At 43.4% G+C, this 20,584-nt stretch overlaps 1 protein-coding gene across 1 annotated transcript in view; it reads left to right on the top strand.

Moving 5' to 3' along the window:
• The window catches only part of LOC140478678 (F-box only protein 36-like), an 89,102-nt gene extending 71,735 nt beyond the window's left edge, over window positions 1-17,367 (top strand). The window contains exon 4 of the mRNA XM_072571948.1: window positions 14,958-17,367. Coding sequence (XP_072428049.1) covers window positions 14,958-15,155 — 198 coding nt within the window. The 3' untranslated portion in view covers window positions 15,156-17,367. The remainder of the gene's footprint in view (window positions 1-14,957) is intronic.
• The last annotated feature ends 3,217 nt before the right edge of the window (window positions 17,368-20,584 follow it).

The following is a 20,584-nucleotide window of genomic DNA, read 5'->3' as shown; positions in this document are numbered from 1 at the left end:
TCTCGGCAACTCTGCGTTTATGACCCCCACCCCCCCATTAAAAAAAAAGGGACATAACCTTGTTAAAGGAGCAGCAGCATCACACCTCCACCCCTTTAAGAAAAACTCCATCAATACCCAAAGATAGCTTCATTTTAAAACCTCTTAATCTTAAATTGTTAGTCTACTACAACATCCATATACATTACGTTGACAATAATCATGGAAGCATGCACTACTACATTTATGAGGAGAAAGTGAGGACTGCAGATGCTGGAGATCAATGCTGAAAAATGTGTTGCTGGAAAAGGGCAGCAGGTCAAGCAACATCGAAGGAGCAGGAGAATCAACGTTTCAGGCATGAGCCCTTCATTCCTGAAGAAGGGCTTATGCCCGAAACGTCGATTTTCCTGCTCCTTGGATGCTGCCTGACCTGCTGCGCTTTTCCAGCAACATATCTTTCAGCACCACAACATTTATTCCAGTCTGTTCTAACTCTGCCACTGAACATCTCCATTTCTCATTCAAGTCTTGATCATGCATCGGCAATCATGTTTTCTCATCCTGCCAAATGCACAATTCTGAAATTAAATAGCTGTAACAACAAGTTCTGTATAAACAGTCTGGAATTTTTGTCCTTAAATTTCTCCACAAACTTCAATGGGTTATGATCAGTATATATGATACATTACTGGTAGCATAAACATTGAAATGTTGTAATGCCAACTCCAAGCTCAAACTCTCTTTCTCAACTGTTGACTATTTCTGCGAATGAATATTCAGTTTTCTGGCTCTTGTAAGAGCCCAGCACCGACACCAACATCACTCTCATCGATAGCCATTTTGAATGGCATTGCGCAATGAGGCGTGGCTAACACTGGGGCAGTGGTTAACACAGCTTTCAGACTGTAAAATGCCTTCTCACAGTCCACAGTCCACTGAAACGTCTTAACTTTCTTGAGTGATGCAGCTACACTGCTAAAATTGGGTACAAATTTTAAATAAAATTCACTCCATCCCAGGAATCATAGTACTGCCCTTTTTGTTGATGGTATGTGAAACTTCTCCAATTATCTTTGTTTTTGCATTCTGTGGGGCCATTTGTCCATATCCAATTTCATGGCCCAAGAAGATGAGTTGGGTTTTAGCAAATTTACTCTTAGCCAGGTTTATCACCAAGCCTGCCTTCCCAAGACGATCGAACGTGTCTGATAAATGTTGCAAATGTTCCTTCCATTTGTGACTTGAAATCACCAGGTCATAATACAAACTACATAATTGGGATAATCCAGAAATGACTTCATTGGTTAGTCTCTGAAATGAGGCCTGCGCATTTTTCATACCAAATGGCATGACTTTAAACTGATAAACATCCATTCGGTATTACGAAAGCCAACATTGTCTTTGCTCTCTTGGATAAAGGTACCTGCCAGTATCCTCTGACCAAGCCCATCTTAGAAATGTTAGTTGCTTGTCTCACCTTTCAACACAGTCTTCCCAACATGGAATCAGCTATGCAACAGTCTTTGTAACTGCATTAACATTTCAATAGTCCACACATAACCATTGGGTACCATCAGGTTTTGGCACCATTACTGTGGGTGAGCTCCGGTCACTGTAACTCACTTTTATTATGTTGTCTTGGAGCATGTGTTCAATCTCCTATAAGGATATTGATTAATTGGAACAGCACCTCCTATATCTACATCATGCATCATTAGGTTAGTACATCCCATCTTATTTCCGCATATATCCCCATGCGATAGTAATAACTCTTTCCAGTCATTTCGATTTTCCTCATTACCCAATTTAATTTGAGTAATGTCCAATTCAGAATTCTCTCTGTACTTTGTTCTACACTCTGTTGTAACCAATAACACAGCCTCCTTTGGCTTTCCCTCCCTGTCAAAATACCTTTTGAGCATATTCACATAATACACACACACACACACACACTCTGTGAGGTTTCTTTCTGTCTGGAGTTCTCATCAAATAGTTCACCTCATTCAATTTCTTTTCAACTTGATAAGGTCAACTACAGGTCCACTAAACCTTGCTTTAAAACGTTCACCTATCACTGGAAGTAACACTAACATCTTATCTCCGATAGCAAAATTGTGAGTTTTTGGTTTCTTGTCTGCTTCCCGTTTCATTGTATCGCTGTGATATTTTTAAATGCTGTCTAGCCAACTTTCCCGCTCTATTTAATTGTTCCCTAAAATTTGACACACAGTCCAAATATGTGGTCTCTGAACTCTGACTTACCAATTTCTCCTTAATCAATTTTAGTGGTCCTCTCACTTCATGCCCAAAAGCTAATTCAAATCGGCTGAGTTTGAGCAATTCATTTGGTGCATCTCTGATCATATAAAGTACAATTCTCTTATCGCAATCATCTGGATAGTTCTGACTATAAGTTCTTGACATGGTCTTTAATGTGTGATGCCACCTTTCTAGTGCTCCCTGCGACTCTGGATGGTATGCAGTAGATTTGAATTGTTTTATTCCTAAGCTATCTATAACTTCCTTGAATAATTTCGATGTGAAGTTTGACTCTTGAGCTGATTGTATCTTTTGTGAGTAGTCAGTGTTTAGTGAAAAATTTGGTCATTATTCTACATAGAGTGGTGGGTATGTGGAATACACTGTCATCAGTGGTAGTAGAGTCAGATACATTAAGGACATTTAAATGACTCTTGGATAGGCACATGGATGATAGTAAAATGAAGGGTATGTAGGTTAGTTTGATCTTTAGTTAAAAATCACAACATCAGGTTATAGTCCAACAGGTTTATTTGGAAGCACTAGCTTTCGGAGCACCACTCCTTCATCAGGTGGTTGTAGAGGACACAATTGTAAGACAGAATTTATCGCAAATGTTTGCAGTGTGATGTAACTGAAATTATACATTGAAAAATACCTTGATTGTTAGTTGAGTCTTTCATCTGTTCGGATACTGTGATAGTTTCACTTCTTTTTCATATGTAAATCATAAAACGTTTTTTAAAAAGTTACATTCTCAGGTTAACTGTAACAATTGGTGTCAGCCAGATAATAAGTTGAAGGTGTTAGCCTCCTGTGTTCTCTGTCTGTGCCATAATGTTTAGACTGATTTTAATCTCAAAAGTGAGTTAACAGAGTCTTACATGAATTCATGCAGCTTTTGAGCAAAGTACACTGTAACTCTGCAAGTACAAATTCATTCCACAAATGTGTGTGTGTGTCTGTCTGTCTGTCTGGGGTTGGGGAGGGTGGTGTTGTGAGTGTGAGAGAGAGTGTTTCTGTGTGTGTGTATGTGAGTGTAGAGTGTCTATGTTTGTGAGGGGGTGCATGTGTGAAAGTTTGAGTAGGATAAAAGGTTGGCACAACATCGAGAGCCAAAGAGCCTATGCCATGCTGTACGGTTCTTTGTTCTAATCCTTTTAGTAATGATATAGCGTAATGGAATGGCATCTGGAAATCTAGTGGATGCATCCATTATTGTTAATACTGATTCCCACTTTTTACTTTCAGTACGGGTCCTATGCAATCAATCAATACTTTTGTAAAATGTTCCTCAAATACAGGAATAGATATTACCTGACATGTATGACATAGAGTCATAGAGATGTACAGCACGGAAACAGACCCTTCAGTCCAACCCGTCCATGCCGACCAGATATCCCAATCCAATCTAGTCCCACCTGCCAGCACCCGGCCCATATCCCTCCAAACCCTTCCTATTCATATACCCATCCAAATGCCTCTTAAATGTTGCAATTGTACCATACTCCTCCACATCTTCTGGCAGCTCATTCCATACATGTACCACCCTCTGCATGGAAAAGTTGCCCCTTAAGTCTCTTTTATATCTTTCCCCTCTCACCCTAAACCTATGCCCTCTGGTTCTGGACTCCCCGATCCCAGGGAAAAGACTTTGCCTATTTACCCTATCCATGCCCCTCATGATTTTGTAAACCTCTATAAGGTCACCCCTCAGCCTCTAAAGCTCCAGGGAAAGCACCCCCAACCTGTTCAGCCTTTCTCTGTAGCTCAAACCCTCTAACCCTGGCAACATCCTTGTAAATCTTTTCTTTACCCTTTCAAGTTTTACAACATCTTTCTGATGTCTGGCAAAATTCAATTACATTCTTGTCTTGTGCTGTACAGGGCATAAAAATGTTTTTGTATTTTGGCTTGGGTTTTCTTACTCCTAAATGATACCCTAGTGGTAGTTCATGCACCATCTGCAGCACCTCTGTTCTACAACCCACTGGCAATATAACTTGATGAACTTCTTGTTGGACCATATTGAACCTGGTACTGGGGAATGAGCTAAAAATGTGTTGCTGGAAAAGCGCAGCAGGTCAGGCAGCATCCAAGGAACAGGAGAATCGACGTTTCGGGCATAAGCCCTTCTTCAGGAACTGGGGAATGAGCCAGGACAAGTGGTAGAAGTTGCGGTGGGGGATTTCTTTGAGAACAGCGACCACAATTCTAAGTTTTAGAATACTCGTAGATAAAGAAGAGAGCAGTCTTAAGAGATAAGTACTAAATTGAGCCAAGGCCAATTATATCAAAATTAGGCAGGAACTGGGAAGTGTGGATTGGACACAGCTATTTGAAAGGAAGTCCACATTTGAGATGTGGGAGGCTTTCAAAGATAGTGCAGGATAGGCATGTCTCATTGAAGGCAAAGGAGAGGAAGGGCAAGATTCGTGAACCGGGGATGACAGGAGAAATTGTATGACTAGCAAAGAGGAAAAGGGAAGTGTACAGAAGGTCTTGGCAGCTAAAAACAGAACGGGCCCTGGAGGAATATCGGAATATCGGAAGTAGGACAAGTTTTAAACAAGGAATCAAGAGGGCTAAAAGGGGTCATGAAATAGCTTTAGTGAGCAGAATTAAGGAGAATACCAAAGTATTTTCTTCTTATATAATAAGCAAGCGGGTAACTAGAGAAAGGATTGGTCCACTAAAATATAATGAAGGAAGGCTGTGTGTCGAACCTGAGTGAATGGGTGAGATTCTGAATGATTACTTTGCATCAGTGTTCACTGAGGAGAGGAACATGATGAATCTTGAGATTAGAGACAGAAGTTTGATTAGTCTGGATCACGTTGGCATAAGTAGGGAAGATGTGTTGGGTAGGCTAGAGGTTATTAAGGTGGACAAATCCCCAGGACCGGATGGGATCTATCCCAGGTTGCTGAGGGAGGCGAGAGAGGAAATAGCTGGGGCCCTGACAGGTATCTTTGTGGCATCCTTAAATACAGGTGAGGTGCCAGAGGACTGGAAGGTTGCTCATGTTGTTTCCCTGTACAAGAAGGGTAGTAGGGATATTCTGGGTAACTATAGACCAGTGAGCCTGGCGGCAGTGGTGGGAAAGTTGCTGGAGATGGTACTGAGAGATAAGCTCATTCTTTTCTAAATATAAATAGATCCTATCAGTGATAGGCAACATGGTTTTGTGCGGGGGAGATCGTGTCTTGCCAACTTAATAGAATTCTTCGAGGAAGTGTCCACGCTGTTAGATGAAGGAAGGACTGTTGATGTCATTTACATGGACTTTAGTAAGGTGTTTGATAAGGTTCCCCATTGTAGACTAATGGAGAAAGTGAAGTCATATGGTGTGCAGGGTGCTCTAGCTAGGTGGATAAAGAACTGGTTGAGCAACAGGAGACAGAAAGTAATAGTTGAAGGGAGTTTCTCGAAATGGAGAAAGGTGACCAGTGGTGTTCCACGGGGTCAGTATTGGCGCCACTGTTGTTAGTAATATACATAAATGATCTGGAAGAGGGCACTGTTGGTATGATCAGCAAGTTTGCAGATGACCCAAAGTTTAGTGGAATAGCAGAAAGCATAAGGGTTGTCAGACAATACAGGAGGATATAGATAGACTGGAGAGTAGGGAGGAAAAGTGGCAGGTGGCTTTCAATCCAGACAAATGTGAGGTGATGCATTTAGGCAATTCTAATTCGAAAGCAAATTATACAATGAACGGAAGAGCTTTGGGAAAAGTTGATGGGCAGAGAGATCTGGGAGTGCAGGTCCGTTGTACCCTGAAGGTTGCTGCACAGGTGGATACAGTGGTCAAGAAGGCATATAGTATGCTTGACTTCATCGGACGGGGTATTGAGTATAAGAGCTGGCAGGTCATGTTAAAATTGTACAAGACATTGGTTCAGCTGCATTTAGAATACGGTGTACAGTTCTGGTTGCCACATTACCAAAAGGATGTGGACGCTTTGGAGAAGATGCAGAGAAGGTTTACAAGGATGTTGCCTGGTATGGAAAGTGCTCGCTATGAAGAGAAGTTGAGTAGGTTAGGTTTATTTTCACGAGAAAAAAGGAGATTGAGGGGGGACCTGATTGAGGTTTACAAAATAATGAAGGGTATAGACAGGGTGGATAGAGTTAAGGGTGAAGGATTCAATAACGAGAGGTTATGCTTTCAAGGTGAGAGGTGGAAAGTTTAAGAGGGATACACATGGCAAGTACTTCACACAGAGGGTGGTGGGAATCTGGAACGCATTGCCAGCAGAGGTGGTAGATTCATTTAAGATGCGTCTGGACAGATGCATGAGGAGGTGGGGAGCAGAGGGATCCAGATGGTTAGGAATTGACCAACATGTTTAGACAGTACATTTGGATCAGCTCAGGCTTGGAGGGCCGAAGGGCCTGTTCCTGGGCTGTAAATTTTCTTTGTTCTTCTGCCCATTCCTCATCTGCCTGAATATGTCATGATCTCCACTTCCTCATTAAGACATCATTTCTAAAATAGTAGTTTTCAGGGATACATTCAGATTCCTTTTTCCATTTATGTGTTTTGACACAATCACTTTAAATTTTCATCTTTCTGCTGTAACTCGCTTAATTTATCTGAGCTAAAGATGTCTGCATTGTTGTCTATCTGCTCCTGATTTGTGTCAACCATCTGATCAAACAGGGTCACTGCTAATTCCACTTCAACTTACTTATCTGTACTCTGGTCTCTCCTGTTTCTACTGGTGACTTTGTGACCTTATTATCTCACAGTCCGGGGAAATCCCAAGATATGTTAGTGCACCCAACTCTCGCTCCTCCAAGACTGTGTTAGAGAACTGGACGGGAGCTGGATGAACTTCGGATCATTCGGGAGACAGAGGCTGTGATCGATAAGGGTTACAGGGAAGTGGTTACTCCTAGGCATGAAGAAAGCTGGGTGACTGTTTGAAGGGGGAAAGAACAGTGAGTGGAGGGATCCCCTGAAATACATGTATACCATTTTGGATACTGTTGAGGGGGACGACCTACCAGGGGTATGCAGTGGGGCCCAGGTCTCTGACACAGAGCCTGTCCCTGTTGCACAGAAGGGAAGGAGGGAAGGGAGGAGAGTGTTAGTCATTGGGGACTGAATAGTTCAAGGCTCAGATAGAAGGTTTGTTGGGAGTGAACAAGACTTGCAGTTGGTGTGTTGCCTCCAGGGTGCCAGGATCCATGCTGTCTCTGATCGTACCTTTGGGGTCCTGAAGGGAGAGAGTGACCCCTCAAGTCGTTGTCCATGCAGGTACCAATGACATTGGTAGAAAAAGAGAGATAGGGATGTAAGGCAGGATTTCAGGGAGCTGGGGTGGAAGCTGAGAGCTAGAACAAAGTTGTTATCTCTGGTTTGTTATCCATGCCACGTGATAGCAAGGCAAGGAATAGGGAGAGATATCAGCTGAACGCGTGGCTGCAAGGATGGTACAGGAGGGAGGGTTTCAGGTACTTGGATAATTGGGGCTCATTCTGGGGAAGGTGGGACGTCTACAAACAGGACGGTCTTCACTTGAACAGAGGGGTACTAATATCCTGGTTGGGAAATTTGCTGGTGCTGGGTTTAAACTAGCTCAGCAAGGGGATTGGAACCGGAGGTGTAGTTGCAGTGCATCGGAGGATGAGAATAGGAAGGACGGGTAAAAGGTTTTCAGGGTCACAGGAATGTGCTGGTAGACGGCAAAGTGGTTTGAAGTGTGTTTACTTCAATGCCAGAAGTATCCGAAATAAGGTAGGTGAGCTTGCAGCATGGATAGGTACCTGAGACTTCGATGTTGTGGCCATTTCGGAGACATGAATAGAGCAGGGTGAGGAATGGATGTTGCAGGTTCCAGGGTTTAGATCTTTCATGAAGAACAGGGAAGGTGGTAAAAGAGGAGGAGGCGTGGCCTTGTTAGTCAAGGATAGTATAACGGTGGCTGAGAGACTTTTGATGAGGACTCGTCTACTGAGGGAGTGTGGCCTGAGGTAAGAAACAGGAGAGGTCAAACTGCTGGCAGTTTTTTATAGGCCTCCGCAGAGTTCCAGGGAGGTGGAAGAGAGGATTAGCAAAATTATTCTGGGTAGGAGTGAAAGGAACAGGGTGGTCATTGTGGGGGCTTTAACTTCCCCAACATTGACTGGAAATGCTATAACTCTAGTTCGTCGAATGGATCAGTTTTTGTCCAATGTGTACAGGAGGGTTTCCTGACACTGTATGTCGAAAGGCTGACAAGAGGGGAGGCCACATTGGATCTGGTGCTTGGTAATGAACCAGGCCAGGTGTTTGATTTAGTTGTAGGTGAGCACTTTGGAGAGAGTGACCATAATTCAGTTACGTTTAGTTTAGCGATGGAAAGGGATAGATACATGTCACAGGTCAAGAGCTATTGATGGGGCAAGGGCGATTATAATGCGATTAGGGAAGAATTAGGATGCATAGAATGGGGTAGTAAAATGCAGGGGATGCAGACAATGGAAATGTGGAGCTGGTTTAAGGAACAGATATTACATGTCCTTGATAGGTATGTCCCTGTCAGGAAGGGAGGGAGTGATAAGGTAAAGGAACCATAGTTTACTACAGAAATTGCATCTCTTGTTAAGAAGAACTCCCTCTGGCAGCTCATTCCATACACACACCACCCTCTTGTGAAAACTTTACCCGTCAGATCCTTTTAAATCTTTCCCATCTTACCTTAAACGTATTCCCTCTAGTTCTGAACTCCCCCACCCTTGGGTTATTCATCCTATCCATGCCCCTCATGATTTTATAGACTCTATATGGTCACCCCTTAGCCTTCGATGCTCCAGGGAAAATAGCCCCAGCCTAGTCAGCCTGTTTCAATCGTTCAAACCCTCCAGTCCCAGCAATATCCATGTAAATGGAACAGATATTGCGTGTCCTTGATAGGTATGTCCCTGTCAGGCAGGGAGGAAATGATAAGGTAAGGGAACCGTGGTTTACTACAGAAATTGCATCTCTTGCTAGGAAGAAGAAGGAGGCTTATGTTGATGAGATGAGATGGTTCAGATGAGGCGATGGAGAGTTACAGATCACCTCGGAAGGATTTAAAGAGAGAGTTAAGAAGAGCACATAGAATAAAGGAGAACCCGAAAGCTTTCTATATAAATGTGAGGAATAAAAGGATGACTAGGGTAGAAATAGGGCCAGGGGAAAGTGAGGACTGTAGATGCTAGAGACCAGAGTTGAAAAGTGTGGTGCTGGAAAAGCGTAGCAGGCCAGGCAGCATCCGAGGGGGGAGCAGGAGAATCGACGCTTCGGGCATGAGCCCTTCTTCAGGAATGAGGCTGGTGTGCCAAGCGGGCTGAGATAAAAGGTTGGGGGGGGAATTTGGGGGAGGAGTGCTGGGAATATGATAGGTGGAAGGTGGTCAGGGTGAGGATGATAGGCCAGAGAGGGGGTGGGGACGGAGAGGTCGGGAAGAAGATTGCAGGTCAAGAGGGTGGTGCTGAATCTGGGGGTTGGGACTGAGATAAGGTGGGGGGAGGGGAAATGAGGAAGCTGGAGAAATCTACGTTCATCCTGTGTGGTTGGAGAGTTCCTAGGTGGAAGATGAGGCGCTCTTCCTCCAGGCATCGTGTGGCCAGGGTCTGGCGATGGAGGAGGCCAAGGACCTGCATGTCCTTGGCGGAGTGGGAGGGGGAAGTTAAAGCATTCAGCCACGGGGCGGTTGGGTTGGTTGGTCCGGGTGTCCCAGAGGTGTTCCCTGAAACGTTCTGCAAGTAGGCGGCCTGTCTCCCCAATGTAGAGGAGATCACATCTGGTGCAGCGGATACAGTAAATGTTGTGTATGGAGGTGCAGGTGAATTTGCGACGGATATGGAAGGATCCCTTGGGGCCTTGGAGGGAGGTGCGGGGGGAGGTGGGGGCGCAAGTTTTGCATTTCTTGCGGTTGCAGGGGAAGGTGCTGAGAGTGGAAGTTGGGTTGGTGGGGGGGTGTGGACATGACGAGGGAGTCGCGGAGGGAGTGGTCTCTCCGGAAAGCTGATAGGGGAGGGGAGGGAAATATATCCCTTGTGGTGGGGTCTGTCTGGAGGTGACAGTGATGCAAATACCTTTCTAGCTCTACCTACAAGTTTTGTTTAGGTCAACAAAACCCACGGGGTCACTGGCCACTGCATTTTCTTAGCCACCTTTTCAAATGAGATGAAAATGGCTTCTACATCCTTCTCATCAAAGGTAGTCAATGTGTGAATATATTGAAATAGTTTCTGATCAGGCCTTTGGCTCCCAGGGGCTTGCTCATCCTCACTCTCTTCCTCACCTGAGCTTACCTTCAGCCTTCAACTCCATCCTTTTAAGCTGACTTTCCTGTCTATGTGCCAATTTCTGAAGTTCAAATTTCCTCTCTTTCCTTTTCTCTCTCTCCTTTCTCTGTCTTGTATCTCTCCACCTCTTTCTCTCTCTTCTCTCTTTTTCTTTTTGTTCTGCTAAAGTGATTCATACCTTTTCTCTTTCCTCTGTTTTTAATTGTAATTCGAATTATCATTCATGGACAGCACAGTAGCTCAGTGATTAGCACTGCTGCCTCACAGCATCAGGGACCCGGGTTAGATTCCAGCCTCAGGCGACTGTCTGTGTGGAGTTTGCACATTCTCCCAGTGTCTACGTGGGTTTCCTCCAGGTGCTCCAGTTTCTTCCCACAATCCAAAGATGTGCAGATCAGGTGAATTAGCCATGTTAAATTGCCCATAGTGTTAGGTGCATTAGTCAGGGGTAAATGTAGGGGAATGGGTCTGGGTGGGTTACTCTTCAGAAGGTCGGTGTGGACTTGTTGGGCCAATTGGCCTATTTCCACACTGTAGGGAAAGAAATCTTTTAACAAGCCGTTTCATTTCTGTTGCCCGTTCCTTGTCTTTTGCCTGTAACTTCATTTCCAATTGAATTTTAGCCATCTCTAAAGATTCTGAAGGCATTGCAAACAAACTTAACTGCTGAGCTATTGCAATAATTATCTCTCCTTTTCTCACGGAAGAGGGCAGCTCCAGCTCTAGACCGCTTGCTAATTCCAGCAGCGCGGCCTTATTCACCTCTAGTGAACCCTCAAAGTCACTTTCCCAGTCCCCTGAAAACCCTTAGTGACTGAAAGAACCATTGCTATCCCAAGCACTGTTTAAACCAACCGAGATCAACACCCAGAACAAAAGACACTGACACCTATCACTCGCTGCCTTCAAGTCCTGCAACCCTAATCCCAATCAGAATTTAAAAACAAGTTCCGCAAAGAGCCCCCAGTCTGTTATGGACCAGGTCAAATCCCCTCAAAACATTTCAAGAAAGTAGCCCAGACCCTAACTTTGCTAGTTGCTTTAAGCAGGTATAGAGTGGATATTCCAAGAGCGATGCAGCTGGCTCAACCACTTGGTTTTAAACAAAACAGAATTTATTTACAAGATTACTGAACAAAACACAAAAACAAAAGAGAAACGAGTATAGAATAACTTTAACTATCCAAAAACCCAACAGATTTTTCCAACTTAATGATGCTGTTCCAAATACTTGCAACAATCCCCATAAACACCCTTTGCAAAAAAAGGAAAAATCAAACACAGGTTCTTATGTGAGAGATGTCCGAGAAAGGGAGGATCAGCATGGATTTGCTTCTTTGGGTCCAACAGCTGCACAACTAACTAAACCAAATCAGAGAAAAACTGAGCTGGGAGAACTGGCCACTCCCCTTTCTTTGTACAAGTGTTTCATTTTAAACTTGAAAGCCTTTACCTGAGGCAGTATCTGTTAGCTATATGCAAATTGGCCCTAAAACTCCTCCAAGCCAGACCTCTCGGCAGCTTTGCATTTATGACCCCACTGAAAACAAAACTAAGGACAACATAATCTTGTTAAAGGAGCAGCATCATCACATCTTTCAGTGAGATCATGGCTGATCTGTGATACAGATTATATCTCTGCCTTTGCTCTATAATTCCTTTTGGATCACAAAAGTCTATCAGTCTTAAGTTTAAAATTTTACCATTGATCTTGTACGAAATGCTATCTATGAAAGAGATTTCCAGACTTTCTATGTAAAGTGTTTCCTAATTACAATGCTGAAATGTCTAACTTTTAGACTCTGTCCACTTGCTCTAGATTCCCAAATCAGCAGATATAGTTGCTGTCAGTCTTCTCTATCTATTTCCTTAATGGTTTGGAAACTTGTACCAAATCATTCCTTTATCATCTGAATTCCAGCTAATATAACCCTTGTTTGATTAATCTCACCTTCTATTTTAGACCTTGTCATTCAGCCATCAGTTTTGTAAATCTATGCTGGTTTCATCCAAGCCAGAGAGGTCTAGCTTGGATGAGTTTTAGGGCCAATTTGCATATAGCTAACAGGTACTGCCTCAGGTAAGGATAACATAGATTTCTCACAGTTGTGCAGACCAGAGCTACACATAGTGCCCCAAGTGTAATTTAACCAAGGCTTTGTATAGTTAATCATAACTTCTCTGCATTTGTAATCTCTTTTAACTTTAGTACTCTACATATAGAGGTTGTTAGTATTACATTAACTTTGCAATTATTTTCTGTACCTGTTCATTACATTTTAATTTCTGTATATGGTTCTCCACTGTTTCTAGATTTTTAACAGAAAATATCCTGTTGTCCTTTTTAGATCTAGAGTGGGTGGTCCCATATTTGTCGACATTGAAATCTATTTGCCAAAGTTTTGCACATTCATTTAATTGCTTTATTTCTGTATACAGTAATACATGCTTCTATTTACACTGTTTACAAGGCTACCAATCTTTTTGACATGAGCAAATTTGTTTTGCGGCTTCCTATCTCAACATCTAAGTAGTTAATAAATATGGTAAGTGCTTGAGGCCCCAAATTCTGTTTTTGTGAGATAACACTGTCACAGCCTGTCAATTGGAGTACCTGTCCATTATCCTACACTGGGGCTAGACAGACTGAGCAGGTCAATAATTTGCCTTCAATTCCATGCACTTCAACTTGAATGAGCAGTCTCTCATGAGAGACATTATCAAATGCCTTCTGGATGTTCATACAAATAACATTCAAAAACGTTCCCCTAGCTGCAGTTTTAATCACCTCTTCAAAACAATTCTGTCGGGGTTCTTCAGCGGCTCATGTGGCATCACTTCTTTACACCAGTTCTCTTCAACCAGTCACTCAAAATGACCATTAAAATTTTTCCAAATATACATGTGGAATCAATTTGATACAATGGAACCCAATTAGTTGTAACCACAAAATCAGGCATACCATGGGAGAAATTTCAGTCTCAGCTGCCTAGATATGATTTCTTTCCCCTTTAAGAACATCTTCATTTCATGGGTACAAAGGAGTGAGTGAAAAATATGGTTGGATTTATTTCAAATATTAAGCCTGTATTGGGTGCAATTTCGGTTTTGAAAAAATTGTGTAGAGTTTTTTTGTAACCATTAGAGGGTGCTGTGGTAATGTCTCAAAATGTTGAAACAAAGATTATTCCGATTCTAGAATCCAGCCAAATTGCATAAATACCTCAAATCACTGCTTTCATGCCTTCTATTAGTAGCAAACAAAAAGAGTACAATTTGCATCTAGGTTAAGTGCATCTTTTCTAATTATATGAAATGTTTACAATCAGACTATTATTGATTAACCATGTTTCTTCCTCAAATATACTTTATTCATAATTTGTATATGCATCTTAAATTACAGTTCAAATTTGTCTTTACTTGAAGTGCAATACTGATGAGTTTTTTCTATACTGTACATAAGGTGCCTCACTAAATTTTCCATCGCAGGTTAAATATATATAATGTTCACTTGTATTTCATGTCAAACATTCTGTTGTGCGTAATATCCGAAGGCTTTTACACAGGCTTCACCCCCTGGTTGGACGGTGATGGAAAAGGCCTTGGAAACGCTGTCCTCATTGAGCCTTTTCATCATCTGCCCCAAACTGTACTGTCACAAATAAGAAGGAAGAAGAAGAATCACAAATAAGAAGAAAAATCTAAGAAGGAAGCTGACAAATTGAACTTCTCAAATCACATTTGTTCATATTCATAGAGTATTTATTACATTCACAAATCTGCAGTAGTACATTATAGAGCCTTTCAATTTGAAAATTACAGAATGTGAAATAAAATTCAACTTGTCACCTTATAGCATGTTTCACTCCTGGGTGTCTCAGTACAGTTGGGGTCACAGTGGCTCAGTGGTTAGTACTGCTGCCTCACAGTGCCAGGGACCCGGTTTGATTTCAGCCTCAGGTAACTATCTGAGTCTGCATGGGTTTCCTCCCACAATCCAAAGATGTGCAGGTTAAGTGAATTGGCCATGCTAAATTGTCCATAATGTTCAGGGATGTGTAGGTGAGGTTATAATTGTAAAAGTCTTGTCAGTCTTGGGTTCAGTGTCAGGCAGGCTGCCCCAAGATGAGATGTTTCAAGTTGAAAGTTACAGCAAGTGCAGAAGAAATTAATGTCTTCCCCTTATTAAAAGTTTGTGCATGGGGGAGACATTTGATTGGGGTGGGGTGGGGTGGGGTGGGGTGGGGGGGGTGGGCAAGACATCAAAATAATATGATGTAATAAGATGGTGAATTGCATTTTCCTTTGCACATTAAGGTGGCTTGTTTGTGCTGAAGTATTCAGAAGTACAAAACAGATCAGCAGCAGGATTTTAATTCGATCTGTTCAGTGGTAACCAGCTGAGGGCTGCATTTCCTTTGCTTTCTCTGCAGGTATGTAACTCTGATGAACTCTGGGAGCGTCTCGTTTCGAGATACTGTGATACCATAACCCCAGAAATGCAAGCGTTGGCTTCAGAGGTTGGTTGGAAAGAAATCTTCTTCACCAACAAACTCCAGCTACAGAAAAAGATCAGACGAAGACGCCAAAAGTTTGGGGATATTGAAGAGAATTTGACTTTAAGACCATGAGTTATAGATTTAAGGCTGCAAACAAATAATTTGCTTCCACAAGGTTGTTGTTTGCTGGAATGTGATTTATATTTTTTTAACTTTCCTGAACAGTGCCTAGTTGTTAAATGCATCGATCCATGATAGACGCAACTTTTTTAATAAGTGATTATAAATGTATTACATACTGATGCTGTTTTGTTCAGAATCGCTGATGTAGAAATTGGGCAGCATAGAACTCATTTTTCAGGTACTAAATAATCCCAAATCAATGTTGGTCAAGGAAGAGGAGCAGACAGAGGAGACTTCATTCATGCTGGACAATCGTGCTGCTCTGCAGCAGCTAGCAAAACAAGATCTAAGAAGCCCTCTCACTAAAACTGCTGTGACTTAACTGCAGATCCAAGATTAAATGACTGATTACCACTACTTGCCCCTCACTAGCCCTAGAAAGCAATGTTCAGGGTCCCTGATCTCTTTCTGCACTACCCAATCCTGCACCATGCAATGTGCAACTCCCATGAATGCACCCTGCTGAGTCTTTGGATTGCTGCCAGCTGCTCCTATCCTACTCATCCCAAGGCTGCCAAAACCCTGGGTAACATGTAATCGTCTAGGTGATGGGCCCATCCACTACTGGAGAGCTCTTGGCAAACACATCATAGCTATTTCTAAGAGCCCCTTTCAGTATTAAATCCTGTTCAGGCAGTCTACTGGTTGTTGTTAGGTTGAATCTGCAGGTGCTAGGAACCCTATCACAGGCATTTCTCCTGCAGAGTGGTTCTATCAGCTCTGAGAGCTCGTTGCCAATCAGAGGCTAGCAGCTGTCCAGTACTAGCATGCTGTGGTGCAACAGTTGGCCCATGGATGAGGATCGATCTAGAGTTCCAGTAACTGGGATGAGATTGCCGTGGCCCCTAATGTCGATGAATGCAAACAGCTAGTGATGTGTGTTCCCCATCGGTGTCTCCATTGCCTTTATGTATCCCTTCACTGGACAGAACGTGGCAAAGAAGGAGTTTACCTCACCCCCACCAGACTGCAAGAATTAGCCTGTTTGACAGCCTGTGTTGGCCTCTGTGTGGTCGTACTGAATTGCAGGGGTGAGGCAGGTGTTGGGCTCTTCAAGCCAAGCCTGCCTGCCTCATTTTGTATTCCCAGATTGCTGTAAGGCAGACCATTAAATTCCATCTGCAGTTCCCCCCCCACACACACACCGAGCACTGCCCCTGCAATGCTCCTGTGGCCATCTACAACACTATCAGCAGCTGGTCCACATTCCTCCCTTCTGTTCGGTATCTGCTGTCATACCACCTTCATTCTAATCAAATCTGTCACTCAAAATGCAGGCTTCCTGAGACATAATCTGTTGGGGTACAGAGAACATGCAGGCGAAGCATCTACTTTTGGCACTAATTTCTGGCAATAAATTGTTGTAAAATGTTACAAAATAGTTTGGCAATTGAAGTAAGAAAGTCAAATTTTGATTTTGACTGTGCACCACCAAGATTTATTTCTGTTGGTTTAAGAGCCATCAAAATTACATGCCACGATTTTAAATCCCTTTGATATGTATGGTTAACAAGAATTTTTGGGAATTTACTCCAAAACAGATTCTGTTTCCTTTCCATTGGGCACACATTCAGAGTGGCAATCATGTTATTACAATACACAGTGGAGCCTTAGAAACTTAGGGATTTGAAATCCTAATTGCACACCCCAAAATCCCTCTAATGATTTGTGATTAAATGACCTCATGTGTTACATTTTTTGAGGTTATTTAGGTACTTACTTCAATCAATAAACGATTCAAAATATTTTGGCACAATATTACTTTGTGAGACTTCGATGCTAAGTATCTTTTTACTTAATCATATTCTGTATCTCTATGTTCTGCACTTTAGTTCCCCCTCCCCACTTCCTAAACTGCTGCTTATTGCAACTGTAAAAATATCATGCATCATTTGTAACATTGTAAAACTGTTCTCTGTAAACGCAAAAAAAGATTTTCCTGCAAATACCTCTTAGGTGGGTGCGCTGTAGACCATCAGCTGCTGCACATTTTCAGATTGTTTATAGCCATCTGAGCTGAAATATTTTATCCTTGCTTAGTATTCTTTATAACTGTCACTTAGAAATGTATAATTTAGCCTCGCTAAAGCAATCAATTCCAATTGACCAGGCTGAGAACTCATAAGCTGTGCTTTGAAAATAAATTTCTTAGCCACCATTAGATCCTCATCTGGTTCGTGTTTGTTAATGAAGCAATTTTTCCTAAGTTTCAACATTGTAATGTTTTGTAAAGACATTTTCAAACAAGATTATAGCACTAGTTACAGGCTCTGTAAGGAATAGAGGGATACAGACCATGTGCAGACAGATGGGATTACTTTAGAATGGCATCATGGTCAGCACAGACATGGGCCGAAGGGCCTGTACCTATGCTGCACTATTCTATGTTTAATATAACATTTGAGGGTCTGGTACAGGTTAATGTAACAGTGCCTTTCGAAATTAAACTGAACAAATATCTGAAGAAAACAAAACCAGCAATGTGATGGGGAACAAGCTAAGGGCCTGGAGAAGGAAAAGATCAATGAAGGAAAAGCACCAACACTCAAAACTGACACTTGCAGCCAGCAGCTTAAATACTGAAACTGCATATAGTTCAAAAGGCAGCATGACATTGGGATCTACACAGACTGAGTCATCAGCTATGACCAATCATAAGCTGTCCCCTGATTTGTAGATTGGATCCATTCACCGTATGAATTTCTGCTCGGAGTCTTTGGGCACATTGTGACGGGTCATCCCTTGAGGTGTGGAGCCCAGAGTGTTAAATTTGTTTCTTTTTCTTTCCTTCTGTGCTGCCTCATCATTAAGGATACAAAATGTGATCGAGCTTGATGGATCAGAGTTGCCATTTTGTGCAATTCAGAGAAAGCTCCTTTCAATTATTCACCTCAATTCTGCCACATTTCAGGGAGAGCTTTGCAGCAGAATTTCCTTGATGTTTGTCATTTGAAAAATCGGTAAATAGACATGATGGAGGAGATTCTGTTCAGCTGTGCAAACCTTCATTGCCGGTTTTGTGGGAGTTTCACCTGAGTGTTTGTAGAGCTTGCTTCCCGAAGTATACAAACGTATGTTCAACCACCCAATGATTGAGTCTGGAAAATGCAGTGCTGCCATAATTAGTGGCATTTCTTTACTGTTCTGATATGTCACTGATACACAGTCCAGGGCTCACCTCAACACAGGAGGGGCCTGATGACAGCTGCTCTATACAGGAGCACATTGGGGAATTGTACGATTCTGTTGTCTAATACTGATTAGTGTAGTTTGTAGAAAGGTGCATTTGATCCAATGTTGGATATCCCTGTCAATGGGAGCTTTTTGAGAGGGTGCTTAAGAAGATATCGGAAGCGTGCAACATATTCCAGGGGTGTCTCCATCAACATTTTGGGAATAGGTAACTGACGAGGAGAAAGTGAGGCTGGAGTTCGGAATCGAAAAATGTGACGCTGGAAAAGCATAGCCAGTCAGTCAGCATCCGAGGAGCAGGAGAATCGACGTTTCGGGCATAAGCTCTTCATCACAAATGTTGGGGGGGTGGGTGGGTGGGGGACAGGAGGCTGAGAGATACATAGGAAGGGAGGGGTGGGGCTGAGGGAAGGTAGCTGTGAAGGCGATAGGTAGATGCAAGTGGGTGGTGATGGTGACAAGTCGGAGCAGAGGGTGAAGTGGATAAGTGGGAAGGAAGATGGGCAGTTCAAGAGAGCAGTGCCGAGTTGGAGAGTTGGATCTGGGATGTGGTGGAGGGGAGGAGAGATGAGAAAACTAGTGAAATTGACATTGTTGCTGTGTACTTGGAGGGTCCCAAGGCAGAAGATGAAGTGTTCTCCCTCCAGACTAGGATTTGGTGGTGAAGGAGGCCCAGGACTTGCATGTTCTTGGTGGAATGGGAGGGGGAGCTGAAAGTGGTCGGTCATAGGGCGGTGGGGTTGTTTAATGCATGTGTGCCGGAGATGTTCTCTGAAACGCTCCATGTGTTGGCATCCTGTCTCCCCAATGTAGAGGAGACTGCATTGAGAGCAATGGACATAGGTGTTTGGTTGTGCAGGAAAATCTCTACCAGATGTGGAAAGATCCTTTGGGGCTTTGGATGGAGGTAAGGGGGGAGGTGTGGGAGCATGTTTTACACCTCTTTCAGTGGCAGGGAAAGGTAGACGATAGGTTGGTGGAGGTCATGGACCTAACAAGGAAGTCTCTTTGGAATGCTGATCGGGATGGGGAAAGAAATAAATCTGTGGTGGTGGGGTCTGACTGTAGGTGGCGGAAGTCGCAGAGGATGAAGCACTGTGCATGGAGATTGTTGGGGTGAAACGTGAAGACCAGGGCGTTTCTATCCTTGTTGCAGTTGGAGAGGTGCAGGTAGTGGAGGAGATGCACTAGAAGGCGTTGTTGACCACATGGGAGGGGAAATTGCAGTCCTTGAAATAAGGGGTCATCTGGGATGTTCTGGAGTGGAATTGATCCTCCTGGGAGCAGATGTGCTGGAGGTGGAGGAATTGGAAGTAAGGGATAGTGTTTTTACAGGAGAGAGTGTGGGAGAAGGTGTAATCCAGGTCGCTGTGGGAGTGGGTGGGTTTGAAGTAGATGGTCATGCTGAGTCAGTCACCGGAAATTGAGACGGAAAGGTCCAGGGAGGGGAGGGGGGTATCTGAGATGGTCCAGGAGAACTTGAGGTCAGGAAGTTGATAAACTATTCTACCTCCTCATGGGAGCATGAGGTGGTGCTGATACAGTCATCAATGTAGTGGAGGAAAAGGCGGGGAATGGTGCCAGTGTAACTACAGAAGATAGACTGATCTGACATATAGGCAGGCATAGCTGGGGCCCATGTGGGTGCCCATGGCTACCCCTTTGGTCTGAAGGACGTGGGAGGATTTGAAGAAGTTATTGAGGTTGAGGACCAGTTCAGTCAATAAAATGAGGATGTCAGTGAAAGAGTATTGGTTGGGTCAGCAGAAGAGGAAGAAACAGAGGGCTTGGAGGCCTTTGCCATGGCAGATGGATGTGTACAGGGTCCGGATGTCCGTGGTAGAGATGAGGCATTGGGGGTCAGGCAAACGAAAGTCATGGAGAAGGTGGAGGACCCAAATGTGTGTGGGGAGATCCTGGACCAAGAGGGACAGGACAGTGTCAAGGTATGAGGAGATAAGTTCGGTGGGGCAGGAGCAAGAAGAGATGATGGTTCAACTGGAGCAGGTAGGTTGTGAATTTTGGATAGGAGGTAGAATTGGGCGGTGCAGGGTTCCCGAACTATGAGGTTGGAAGCTGTGGGTGGAAGATCCCCTGAGGTGATGAGGTTGTGGATGGTCTAGGATATGATGGTTTGATGATGGGAGGTGAGGTCATTGTCAGAGGGGTAGTAGGAGGAGGTATCT

The sequence above is a fragment of the Chiloscyllium punctatum genome, chromosome 6 (genome assembly GCF_047496795.1).
Source record: "Chiloscyllium punctatum isolate Juve2018m chromosome 6, sChiPun1.3, whole genome shotgun sequence".
Lineage (NCBI taxonomy): Eukaryota > Metazoa > Chordata > Chondrichthyes > Orectolobiformes > Hemiscylliidae > Chiloscyllium > Chiloscyllium punctatum.
This window is presented reverse-complemented; position numbering and strand designations above follow the sequence as displayed.